This window comes from Chionomys nivalis, chromosome 7, assembly GCF_950005125.1.
Source record: "Chionomys nivalis chromosome 7, mChiNiv1.1, whole genome shotgun sequence".
NCBI classification, from domain to species: domain Eukaryota; kingdom Metazoa; phylum Chordata; class Mammalia; order Rodentia; family Cricetidae; genus Chionomys; species Chionomys nivalis.
The window spans coordinates 101,007,249-101,019,622 of record NC_080092.1 but is presented as its reverse complement, the minus strand read 5'-3'; the positions used below and the strand labels follow the sequence as shown (position 1 = coordinate 101,019,622).

The window sequence follows — 12,374 nt, the reverse complement described above, 5'->3', positions numbered from 1 at the left end:
ACATCAGAGCTCACCTGAGAGTTGCCTTGGTCTGGACTCCACCTCTGGAAAAGCCTGCCAAGTGGTGACCCGTCCCCAGGGAGGGTCAAGACCACTCCCACAGGCTATTTAGGCTGCCTCCCAGAGAAGGAACACATGGTCTCCCCTTCTCTTTCCCCTTGCCATGCTTTTCTGGTGCCATCTGGGAGCACTGCATTAAACATGGGCATCTTTTATTCGGTCTGATTTGGTCTGATTGGAATTATTTGATTCAGTGTAGAGTCTCATCTAAGAAATATTCCTGATACTATGCACTTGTAATTCTAACACTAGGAAGGCAAAGACAAGGAGATTTCTAGGGCTTACTGGCCAGCTAGCTAGCCAAATGTTGAGTTCGAGGCCAAGTCAGAAAAATCTATCTCAAAAAAAAAAAGAAAAAAAAAGCCAGACAGTGGTAGCGCACCCCTTTAATCCCAGTATTTGAGAGAAAGAGACAGGCAGACCTCTGTGAGTTCGAGGCCAGCCTGGTCTACAGAACTAGTTCCAGGACAGGCTCCAAAGCAACATGGAGAAACCCTGTCTCTAAAAATAAAAAGTTAACTAATAAATTTAAAAAAAAAAAAAAAAAAAAAAAAAAACCTTGTCTCAAAAAAAAAAAAAGGCAAAAAAACAAAGCAAGATGAACAGCGTGAATAAACATCTACCATCAGACTAGGTTTGCAGTTTGCTGGTGCATGTCTTTAAACACTTGGGATGTAGAAACAGGTCAGCCTGATCTATATAGTACGTTCCAGGCCAGCCAGGGTTACTGAGTAAGCTGCTATCTAAGAAGCAACAAATTCGGCTGGGCTATGATGGCACACGCCTTTAACACGCACTTGGGAGGCAGAGGCAGGCTGATCTCTGTGAGTTCAAGGCCAGCCTGGTCTACAAGAGCTAGTGCCAGGACAGGCTCCAAAGCTACAGAGAAACCCTGTCTCACAAACAAACAAGCAGCAACAAATCCACAAAACTGAAAGTTGACCTCTGGCCTACAAATGTGTGCACACACACACACACACACAAATACCCACTTAAACTCTAAATAAATAAAAATGGGCTATTCTGGGAGATTACTTCATAAGAACCTTATCTGAGTGAATCCCAGCACCCACATACAAAGCTGGGTATGAGCCTGGTGTGCTGACATGCCTCTTCAGAGGCATGAAGATCTCTGTGAGGCTGGCCTACATAGTGAGTTGCAGGCTAGTCAGGGCTCCACAGTGAGACCTTGTCTCAAAAAACAACAAACAAGCCAGCGAAAATCAAGAAAATACTGGGTATGGCTCTGGTTGCCAGTAACCTAGGATACTGGAGAGGAACAAAGAGGCAGACCCTGAGAGCTGCCAGCCCGACAATATGGCAGCTTCCAGGTCAGTGAGACCGTCTCAAGCCAGTAGAGGGGATGGCGATAGAGAAATAGACCTGATGTCCTGCTCTGGACTCTGCATGCGTGCACACACACACAAGCTTAAAAATGGGGTCAGGGGTGAAGCACAGGCTACACAGCTTGCGAGAAGTGTGAAATCCTTGTTTCAATCCCTAGTGCCAAATACAAAATAACGAAGAGAAAATGCTGGACTGGGCAGTAGTGGCGCACGCCTTTAATCCGAGCACTTGGGAGGCAGAGGCAGGTGAACCTCTGTAAGTTTGAGGCCAGCCTGGTCTACAGAGCAAGTTCCAGGACAGCCAGAGCAACACAGAGAAACCCTGTCGCAAAAATAAGAAAAAAAGAAATGCTGGTGTTTGTACTTCTTGAATATTTCTGTGTGTGTGTGGTTGGGGGGTGGAGGCTGTATGAGTTTTCCTTACACTACATCCATGCAGGTTCCCTGGGAGGACAAAGTGTATAAGATCGTTTGCAACTGGATTCATGTGGTTGTAAGCTGTCTGATATAGATGCTGGGAGCAACAGAGCCCTATCTCCAGACCCTTGTTACTTTGTAAATGTATACGTATGTATGTACCTAAGTATATATACATCTTAGTTGGTTTGTTGTTGTTGTTGTTTGGTTTTTCAAGACAGGATTTCTCTGTGTTATAGTCCTGATTGTCCTGGAATTTGATTTGTAGACTACATAGAGAAGTCCTGTCTCAAAACACCAAAAATAAATAAATAAATAAATAAATAAATAAATAAATAAATAAAATGCTTATAATAAAACACCTGGGGTCAGACTCCAGAAGCCGAACCAGTATAGACTAAAGTTGGGCTGAATTGAGTTTCATTCTTACTTACCCAGATGGTTTTCCTGACAGTAGTGACTCTTGCAGGGATCCCCACAGTTTTTTTTGTTTGTTTGTTTGTTTTTGTTTTTGTTTTTGTTTTTCGAGACAGGGTTTCTCTGTGGTTTTGGAGCCTGTCCTGGAACTAGCTCTTGTAGACCAGGCTGGTCTCGAACTCACAGAGATCCGCCTGCCCCTGCCTCCCGAGTGCTGGGATTAAAGGCGTGCGCCACCATTGTCCCCCTTAATCTATGTTCTTTTTTTTAACCTTTTTTTAATTGATATTTATTGAGTTCTACATTTTTCTCTGCTCCGCTCCCTGCCTCTCCCTTTCCCCCTTCAATCCTTCCTCAAGGTCCCCATGCTCCCAATTTACTCAGGAGATCTTGTCTTTTTCTACTTTCTACTTTCTACTTTCCATGTAGATTAGATCTATGTAAGTCTCTCTTAATGTCTGCATTGGTTGTCTAAGTTCTCTGGGATTGTGGTTTGTAGGCTGCCTTTCTTTGCTTTATGTTTTTTTTTTTTTAAAGATTTATTTATTTATTAAGCATACAATGTACTGCTGGCAAGGAAGGGACCAGATCTCATTGCAGACGGTTGTGGGCCACCATGTGGTTGCTGGGAATTAAACCTCTGGAAGAGCAGCCAGTGCTCTTACCCTCTGAGCCATCTCTCCAGCCACTCTTTGCTTTATGTTTAAAAACCACCCACCTGGCTGGGCGGTGGTGGCGCACGCCTGCCTTTAATCCCAGCACTTGGGAGGCAGAGGCAGGCGGATCTCTGTGAGTTGGAGACCAGCCTGGTCTACAAGAGCTAGTTCCAGGACAGGCTCCAAAACCACAGAGAAACCCTGTCTCGAAAAAGCAAAAAAATAAATAAATAAAAACCACCCACCTATGAGTGAGTACATGTGATAACTGTCTTTCTGTGTCTGGGTTACCTCACTCAAAATAACGTTTTCTAGTTCCATCCATTTTCCTGCAAAATTCAAGCTGTTGTTATTTTTTATCTGCTGTGTAGTACTCCATTGTGTAAATGTACCACTTTTTCCTCATCCATTCTTCGGTCGAGGGGCATTTAGGTTGTTTCCAGGTTCTGGCTATGACAAAGCTGCTATGAACGTAGTTGAGCACATGTCCTTGTGGCACGATTGAGCATTCTTTGGATATATACCCAAAAGTGGTAATATTGGGTCTTGAGGAAGGTTGTTTCCTAATTTTCTGAAAAATTGGCACACTGACATCCAAAGGGGTTGTACCATCTTGCACTCCCACCAGCAATGCAGAAGTGTTCCCTTTCCCCACAACCTCTACAGCATAAGTTGTCATCAGTGTTTTTGATCTTGGCCATCCTTACAGGTGTAAGATGGAATCTCAGAGTTGTTTTGATTTGCATTTCTCTGATGACTCAGGATGTTGAGCATTTCCTTAAGTGTCTTTCAGCCATTTTAGATTTCTCTGTTAAGAGTTCTCTGTTTAGGTCTGTGCTCCATTTTTTTTTTTTTTTGATTATGTGATCTTTTGGTGTCCAATTTTTGAGTTCTTTGTATATTTTGGAGATCAGACTTCTGTCTGATGTGGAGTTAGTGAAGATCTTTTCCCATTCTGTAGGCTGTCGTTTTGTCTTGTTTTCCGTATCCTTTGCTTTACAGAAGCTTTTCAGTTTCAGGAGGTCCTATTTATTGTTTCTCTCAGTGTCTGTACTGCTGGGGTTATATTAGGAAGTGGTTCCCTGTGCCAATGCGTTCAAGTGTACTTCCCACTTTCTCTTCTATAAGGTTCAGTGTGGCTGGCTTTATGTTGAGGTCTTTGATCCATTTGGACTTGAGTTTTGTGCATGGTGATAGATATGGGTCTATTCTCATTCTTCTACATGTTGATAGACCAGTTATGCCAGCACCACTTGTTAAATATGCTTTCTTTTTTCCATTTGATACATTTTGCTTCTTTATCAAAGATCAGGTATTCAAAGATGTGTGGATTGATATTTGGTCTTCTATTCGGTTCCATTGGTCCTCCTCCTGTTTTTTTTTTTTTTATTTTATTTTATTTTATTTTTTTTTTGCTTTTTCGAGACAGCGTTTCTCTGTGGTTTTGGAGCCTGTCCTGGAACTAGCTCTTGTAGACCAGGCTGGTCTCGAACTCACAGAGATCCGCCTGCCTTTGCCTCTCGAGTGCTGGGATTAAAGGCATGTGCCACCACCGCCCAGCTCTCCTGTCTGTTCTTATGCCAATATCAGGCTGTTTTCAGTACTGTAGCTCTGTAGTAGAGTTTGAAGTCAGGGATTGTGATGCTTCCAGAAGTTCTTTTATTGCACAGGATTGTTTTGGCTATCCTGGGTTTTTTGCTTTTCCAAATGAAGTTAAGTACTGCTCTTTTGAGGTCTTTGAAGAATTTTGCTGCTGCCTGGCGGTGGTGGCCTGGTCTACAAGTGCTAGTTCTGGGACGGGCACCAATGCTACAGAGAAACCCTGTCTCGAAAAACCAAAGGAAAAAAAAAAAGAATTTTGCTGGGCAAATCCATGTTCTTTTTTTTTTTTTTTCTTTTAGTTTTTTCGAGACAGGGTTTCTCTGTGGTTTTGGAGCCTGTCCTGGAACTAGCTCTTGTAGACCAGGCTGGTCTCGAACTCACAGAGATCCGCCTGCCTCTGCCTCCCGAGTGCTGGGATTAAAGGCGTGCGCCACCACCGCCCGGCTCAAATCTATATTCTTATACATTGCTCTGTTACCTTTACTTTGTCATGCCTATGCTGCTTGCTCTGTGTCACCTGGCATCTCTTCCTATCTTCTCCCTTCTTCCCAGCATCCTCTGTGCCTGGAAATCCTGTCTAGCTATTGGCCGTTCAGCTTTTTATTAAACTGATCACAGTGACATATCTTTACACAGTATAATTAAATATCTTGTAACAGACATGGGCTTTTGAAATCTTGGAGCACCCACAGTGACAGACAGATCTCCTCCAATAAGCCCACACATTTTTTAAAAAAATATTTATTTATTATGTATACAATATTCTCTCTATGTGTATGCCTGCAGGCCAGAAGAAGGCACCAGACCCCATTACAGATGGTTGTAAGCCACCATGTGGGTGCTGGGAATTGAACTCAGGACCTTTGGAAGAGCAGGCAATGCTCTTAACCTCTGAGTCATCTCTCCACACATTTTTAAGATTTATTTATTGCCGGGCGGTGGTGGCGCACGCCTTTAATCCCAGCACTTGGGAGGCAGAGGCAGGCGGATCTCTGTGAGTTCGAGACCAGCCTGGTCTACAAGAGCTAGTTCCAGGACAAGCTCCAAAACCACAGAGAAACCCTGTCTCGAAAAACCAAAAAAAAAAAAAAAAAAAAAAAAAAAAAAAAAAAAAAAAGATTTATTTATTGGGAAACTGGGCAATGGTGGCACAGGCCTTTAATCTCAGCACTGGGGAGGCAGAGGTAGATGCATATCTATGAGTTCGAGGCTAGCCTGGTCTACAAGAGCTAGCTCCAGGACAGGCTTCAAAGCTACACAGAAACCCTGTCTCGAAAAAACAAACAAACAAGCAAAAAAAGATTTATTTATTGGGGCTGGAGAGATGGCTCAGAGGTTAAGAGTACTGGCTGTTCTTCCAAAGGTTCTGAAAACAATTCCCTGCAACCACATGGTGTCGCACAATCATCCGTAATGAGGTCTTGCACCCTCTTCTAGCCTGCAGGCAGACATACAGGCAGAACACTGCATATGTAAAAATAAATCTAAAAAAAAATTATTTATAATGTGTATGAGTGCTCTCTATCTGCATGGATGCCTTTATGCCAGAAGAAGGCATCAGATCCCACTACAGATGGCACCCTGTGCTGTTCACCACTGAGCCATCTCTCCAGCCCTAGGCCACACCTTCTAATCCTTTCCCAAACAGTCCCACCAATTAGACCAAGCATCTAAACACATGAACCTATGAAGGCCTTTCTCATTCAAACCACCACTGTGTAAGTGCCCCATGTGCAGGTTCCCCTGGAGGCCAGAAGAGGATGTTGAATCTTGCAGAACTAGAATTACAGACAGCTATGAGCTTCCCAATGCAGATTCAAGGGATCAACCAAATCCTCTGCTCTTGAGCAAGTGTTCTTAACCATTGCGTCCTCTCTCCAGCCCCGACAACTTTTATTTACTGTGTGTGCAGGCATATGGAGGTCAGGGACGACTTCCCTCACCTTTGGTGAGGATTTGGTTCTCTCACCTCTCCACGGCCAGGCGTGTGCGACAAGTGGACCCGCACCCCTTGTCCAGCTGGAGCCCAGCATTCTCGAGCCTCAGGCCAGAGCATCTTGAGTTTGAGGCTGGACTGGGATGCAGGGTGGAGCCCCTTAAAAAACAAAAACAAAAAACTGAAAAAACAACTGTAGTAAATTTAGTCTTTGTGACTAAATCCTGTGTCTTTCTAAGGTTTTTCTCTCAAAACACATCTCTGAAAATGACATCACAGAGCCAAAGGTACTAGTGTAGTTTACCTTAAGGTATTTCTCAGGGGGCGGGACAGGGTCCTGCCTGCTATTCCTTACACTGAGCTTTGTGCTCCTGGGTACTGAACGTGTGTCTCCTCCTTTTGTGATTTTTCAGAAAAGATTAAAATAATATTACTCTCCTGGTGTGGGAAGTTCATCTATATATGTGTTGCTTTTATTGGTTAATGAATAAAGAAGCTACCTTGGCCTGTGATAGGGCAAAAGCTAGGCAGGGAAAATAAAACTGAATGCTAGGAGAAAGAAGGCGGAGTAGTGAAACACCATGTAGCTCTGAGACAGATGCAGAACCTTGCCAGTAAGCCATAGCCACGTGACGACACACAGATTAATAGAAATGGGTTAACCAAAGATATAAGAGCTAGCTAGCAGTATGCCTTAAGTGATTAGTTTAGCAGTGGCTTAAATAATATAGTTTCTGAGTTATTATTCTGGGAGTCTGGGTGGCTGGGACCGAACAAATGACCTCTAACAATACCCTTTTAGAATAGTACAGAAAAATCTAAAGGGAGCACCATGCCTCATTCAAAAGTATCTGATCACACACAGTAGGAATGTGCTCACCACAGACTTCATTGTCCTGGCCATGGGGACTGTCCTAAAGAAAGTCCAGTCCTTTCAGAATGTCTCAAGAAGCCAACTGTAGTTCGACTGTGCCCTCCCAAACTTTTTGTTGTTGTTGTTGTTTGTTTTGTTTTTCGAGACAGGGTTTCTCTGTGGCTTTGTATCCTGTCCTGGAACTAGCTCTTGTAGACCAGGCTGGTCTCGAACTCACAGAGATCCGCCTGCCTCTGCCTCCCCAGTGCTGGGATTAAAGGCATGCACCACTACCGCCCAACATCCTCCCAGGCTTTATAGGTGAAAATCCAGACTCTTAAGGGAGGGCCACTGGGAAGTGTTCAGTTGCTTGTCTAAGAATATTAACCTACAAAATACCTTGATCCAGAGCTTCCAGCTTCCAAATGTATGCTAAATACATGTTTGTAGGCCATTAGGTTGATGATGGTTTGTTACGGCAACCGAATAGGACTAAAAAGGGAAATTCCCAGACCAATACAATAGGTTTTCTTGGTTTGCTTTGGCTCTGTAATTCTGGGCTGGCAAGTGCTGTCCAAAAGAGCTACACCTGAAAGCCAACAGTTTTGGGGTTTCTTTTCGAAGATTTTTTAAATTGTTTGTTTTCTGAGAGACAGGGCTTCTCTGTGTGACTTTGGAGTCAGTCCAGGAACTCGCTCTGTAGACCAGGCTGGCCTTGGACTCCCAGAGATCCACCTGCCTCTGCCTCACGAGTGTGGGGATTAAAGTCATAGATGACCACCACCCTCCATCAACATTTTTTAAGCACTCGAATCTTACAAATTGTGATATAAACTAAAAGAATTTACAATCAGGGAAAATAGTGACTGGGCTTTTAGATTTTTTTGTTCTTCTTTTTTTTTTCAAATGTCAGTCACTGTAGTTTGACCCTATGAAAAAGCTTGGTGACAGGAACAGGCTGGAGAGATGACAGCTCAGCATCTGAGAGCACTGGGTCCTCTCTTAGGTTCAGGTTCAATTCCCAGTACTCACATGGTCACTCACAGCTCGTCTAACTCCAACTGCAGAGCATCCAGCGCCCTCTTCCGACCTCTGCGGGTACTGCATACACGTGGTGTGCAGAGACATACATGCAGGGAAACCATTTACATACATGAAATAAATCTAAAAAATAAAAAAGCTGGGCGGTGGTGGCACACGCCTTTAATCCCAGCACTCGGAGGCAGAGGCAGGCAGATCTTTGTGAGTTCGAGGCCAGCCTGTGTACAGAGCGAGTTCCTGGACTGACTCCAATGCTACAGAGAAACCCTGTCTAGAAAAACCAAAAAAGTAAAAAATAAAATAAGGAAGCCACTTTGGAAGATTTGCACTTGGAGTGCTTCAGACTAGGGCGTTGTGGGTGGGTCAGAGTTCAAACCGGGCCCATTCAGGTGCAGGACCACGAGGCTCCTGCAAAGCAAGCACGAGACACACCTGGGCACACCTGTGCTGTGTGTGGAAGGCAAGCCAAATCTATCAGAGAATAAGAGCGGAAAACCAGGTGGTGATGGAGTTTGGTTTTGAAATACTTTGCCATAGAACAGCTAGGATAGGGTATTGCAGATCCAGCTTCCTTATAGACAAAAATACTTCATGAAATAATTAAGCTTAAATGAAAAAAAAATCAAAAAAGAACAAAGAAATAATTAAGCTTGAAAGAACTCTTGGCTTGCCTCAAAGATGCTGACGTGTGGCCAGAGGCAATAAATGCTTGGATGAACTAACGAAGGCCGTAATTGCTGAAGATAGATGATGGGGCCACCGCATTCCTAATGTCATCTTTGAAGCCTGATGCCTGCCCCCAGCAGCTGTTGCCCACATGCCTCAGGGCAGGTATGCCCAGCAGAGGACACCAGTGGTGGCTTTTGTTGGATCCTAGAAATCCCTGCCTCTTCTCAGTGCGAGGCCACCCTTGGGGGAACCGGAGCTGCTGCCACCACCACACGACAGGAGGCCCTCGGCTAGGTCGGGTCCTTCCTTCCTGCAGACTGTGAGATGCTCGGGGGCTGCGGAGCGCACGCGCTCGCTCCCCGGAGCGAGGGGCCCTCCACGGTGCAGCCGGGGACAATGGGACAGGGGGCGGGCGCAGCTACGGCGGAGCCCTGGGGGCCAGGGTGGCCGCGCGCCGCCGCTCTGAAGGACACGGTCCTCGTCTCGCAAGCACAGGCACCGGACACTCGGTGCCAGGCGCGACGCGGCCGGCCCACGCGGGACGCGCCCACGAGGCCCGCCGCAAAATGGCGACCGCGCCGACCGGCGCCCCCTGCCGGCGCATGCGCAGGACGGCCCCGCCCGCGAGAGCGGAAGTCTTGTGACCCCGGAAGTGACCGTCGGAGCGGCGGGCGGCGGACGACGTTCGTCACTTGGTGCGGGAGGGAGCGCGAGAGCGGCGGTCGAGCCTCCGGTGAGTGGGCGCCTTGCGCGGGTGCGGGGCGGCGCGCGAGGGGAGCGGGGCGGCTTTGGGCAGCGACCCCGGCGGCTGCGGCGCTCGCGGGAGGACAGGCGGGCGGGGCGCGGTCACGGCAGCGGGCGGGGCAGGCTCGGGGCGCCTCGGAGGTCCCGTCCGAAGGGTCGCGGCTGCCCAGGCCACGGCGCCGGGTGTCCGTGGGACCCAATCCCCGGCCACGCGGGCGGGGTCCGGCGTGGAAGCTTCGCCCGGAGCTCCCGCCGCGCGGCCCCGCCCCGCCCGGATTGCGGGCCCTGCGGAAGTGCGGGCCGCGCCCTGGATGCTGTCGCCCGCGGCCACGCTTGGCTGCGTCGGGCGGGGTCGCCCGGAGCCTCACGGTGTCGGACCCACGCTTTCTGTGTTTGTTTGTCGGACACCTCTCGGAGGGACGACGGCGTGGGGGCCTTGTGGCCGGGCTGTCCGCTCATCACTGCGCATCGCCTGCAGGGATCCGAGTGGGTTTCTGGGAGGAGACATTGGGGGAATCTGCGGAACTGAAAGACACCCGAGGCGCTTCCGTCCGGCTAGGTTCTGCACCGCCACTGACGCTTTAGGGTCAGGGCCCAGAAACAGGTTCCTGAGATTTATTTACAAGCGGTGCACCAGCGCCCGCGTTGCATTCGCAGACCCTCACAAGCGAGGACCACCGTGTAATTTAGGATCTCCTTTGTGCTCTTAGGATTTAGAGCGGTCGCCACATAGTTGAACTTAGGACGGCAATCGATTGGCAGGAACGCTCAGACGCTTGTCCTGCACGTGGTTTAGACACAGAGCATCCTCCTTTAGGAGAACTTACCTCCCGGACCCAGTAACAGTGTCTTGGGATTAGAGCCTGGCCAGCTGGGGGCAGCGGTAGGCCCCAAGGGAGGTAGTGATTCATCCCCCAGTTCAGTTCGGTCTGGAGGCTACTCATTCTTTAAGGGGAGGAAAGGTGTTTTGCTTCTGCGAGGCACAGGCTGTGGTCCCCATTTTGTTGCTTCGTGATATACTTAGGATGTCGCCCTCTCAGATGAGACTCTGAGTTAGTTGAGCAGTGGCAGCAGCCTCCTGTGTCCTCACGAAGTTCCCCACGCGTGATTACCTCCATCATTCCCTGCCGGTGTGAGGGTCTCCCTAGGTTGGAAGGCCTCCAGGCGCCCATAGTCCCGCTCACTCCCTACCCTCAGGTGTCCCAGGCTAGCGGTGAGCATGGCAGAACAGGAGCCCACTGCTGAGCAGCTTGCCCAAATAGCGGCCGAGAATGAGGAAGATGAGCACTCTGTCAACTACAAGCCCCCAGCCCAGAAGAGCATCCAGGAGATCCAGGAATTGGACAAGGATGATGAGAGCCTTCGGAAGTATAAGGAGGCCCTGCTGGGCCGAGTGGCTGTCTCTGCAGGTAGGTGGGTTGGAATAAGGATGTCACCTGACCCTGCCACCACCCCCTTTCCAGTTGGCCTCCCTCCTTTCAGAGAGTTGAAAAAAATCTAAGGAATGGGGCCCTGACTCTTGACTCTCACTCTCCAGACCCCAATGTCCCCAACGTCATTGTGACCCGCCTGACCTTGGTGTGCAGCTCCTCCCCAGGCCCTCTGGAACTGGACCTGACAGGTGAGTGGGTCCTGGAGTCCCTGGGTGGGGCAGCTGGCATCCAGTCGTTGCCCCTAAAAATAATTTTCTGCACTGGTGCCCTCTGGTGGGACAGAGGAGAAGTGCAACTAGGTGCTCTCCAAGGCTCTGCTTTGTGTCAAGAAAGGGGCTGTGGGAAGTGAGTGTGGGGGCAGGGTGGGAAGCCTCCAAGCCGTAGGCTGAACCTCCTCCCCAATACAGGTGATCTGGAGAGCTTCAAGAAACAGTCATTTGTGTTGAAGGAAGGTGTGGAATACCGGATAAAAATCTCTTTCCGGGTAAGGGAGAGGCTTCGTGAGGCCCGGCAAAGAGGGGCAGAGGAGCAGGACTGGGGAGCCAGCTGACCCTTGCTCTGTGTCCCCACAGGTGAACAGAGAGATCGTGTCAGGCATGAAGTACATCCAGCACACATACAGGAAAGGGGTCAAAAGTAAGTGGGTGCACTGTGGAGTGGGAGCCTATGGGTTTGGGGAGAGGCTCTCAGCACCATGACCTTGTCCTTCCTGCCCCGCAGTTGACAAGACTGACTACATGGTCGGGAGCTACGGACCCCGGGCTGAGGAGTACGAGTTCCTCACACCCATGGAGGAGGCCCCCAAAGGCATGCTGGCACGGGGCAGTTACAACATCAAGTCCCGCTTCACAGATGACGACAAGACTGACCACCTGTCCTGGGAGTGGAACCTCACCATCAAAAAGGAATGGAAGGACTGAATTCCAGCTGGGAGGCGGGCAGGGCGACGGACAGACAGAAGGGCCGACATGTCCCACCCCAAACCCCTACCCACCCCAAACCAAAGTGCTGACAGGACCCTCCCTCACCATTCCTCCCTGGTCCTCTCAGGCAGGCAGCTCTTCTGTCTGCCCCTCCTCCACCTCCTGCCTGCAGGCCCCTGTGGTCTCCAGTGTCACATTGCTGCTTCTGCCTGTGCGGTGGGGGAGGGGTTCCAGCCCAGGCCTCCAATCTGCTGTGTCCCTCCAGGTTCCCTCTGTC

General features: G+C 48.8%; 1 protein-coding gene across 1 annotated transcript; it reads left to right on the top strand.

The window, feature by feature from the left end:
• Window positions 1–9,647: 9,647 nt before the first annotated feature.
• On the top strand, window positions 9,648–12,245 carry Arhgdia (Rho GDP dissociation inhibitor alpha). The gene is made up of 6 exons (XM_057776575.1): window positions 9,648–9,730; window positions 10,939–11,150; window positions 11,279–11,362; window positions 11,582–11,658; window positions 11,747–11,810; window positions 11,895–12,245. The coding sequence occupies exons 2-6, from the start codon at window positions 10,961–10,963 to the stop codon at window positions 12,092–12,094; spliced, it is 615 nt and encodes a 204-aa protein (XP_057632558.1). The 5' UTR covers window positions 9,648–9,730; window positions 10,939–10,960; the 3' UTR covers window positions 12,095–12,245.
• Window positions 12,246–12,374: the final 129 nt, after the last annotated feature.

Excerpts from the sequence above, each read along its gene's own strand:
- Arhgdia (XM_057776575.1), top strand. The coding sequence starts at position 10,961 with ATGGCAGAACAGGAGCCCACTGCTGAGCAGCTTGCCCAAATAGCGGCC. Across the intron at positions 11,151-11,278 it reads CCGAGTGGCTGTCTCTGCAG|ACCCCAATGTCCCCAACGTC; the intron begins GTAGGTGGGTTG and ends CTCACTCTCCAG. Across the intron at positions 11,811-11,894 it reads ATACAGGAAAGGGGTCAAAA|TTGACAAGACTGACTACATG; the intron begins GTAAGTGGGTGC and ends CCTGCCCCGCAG.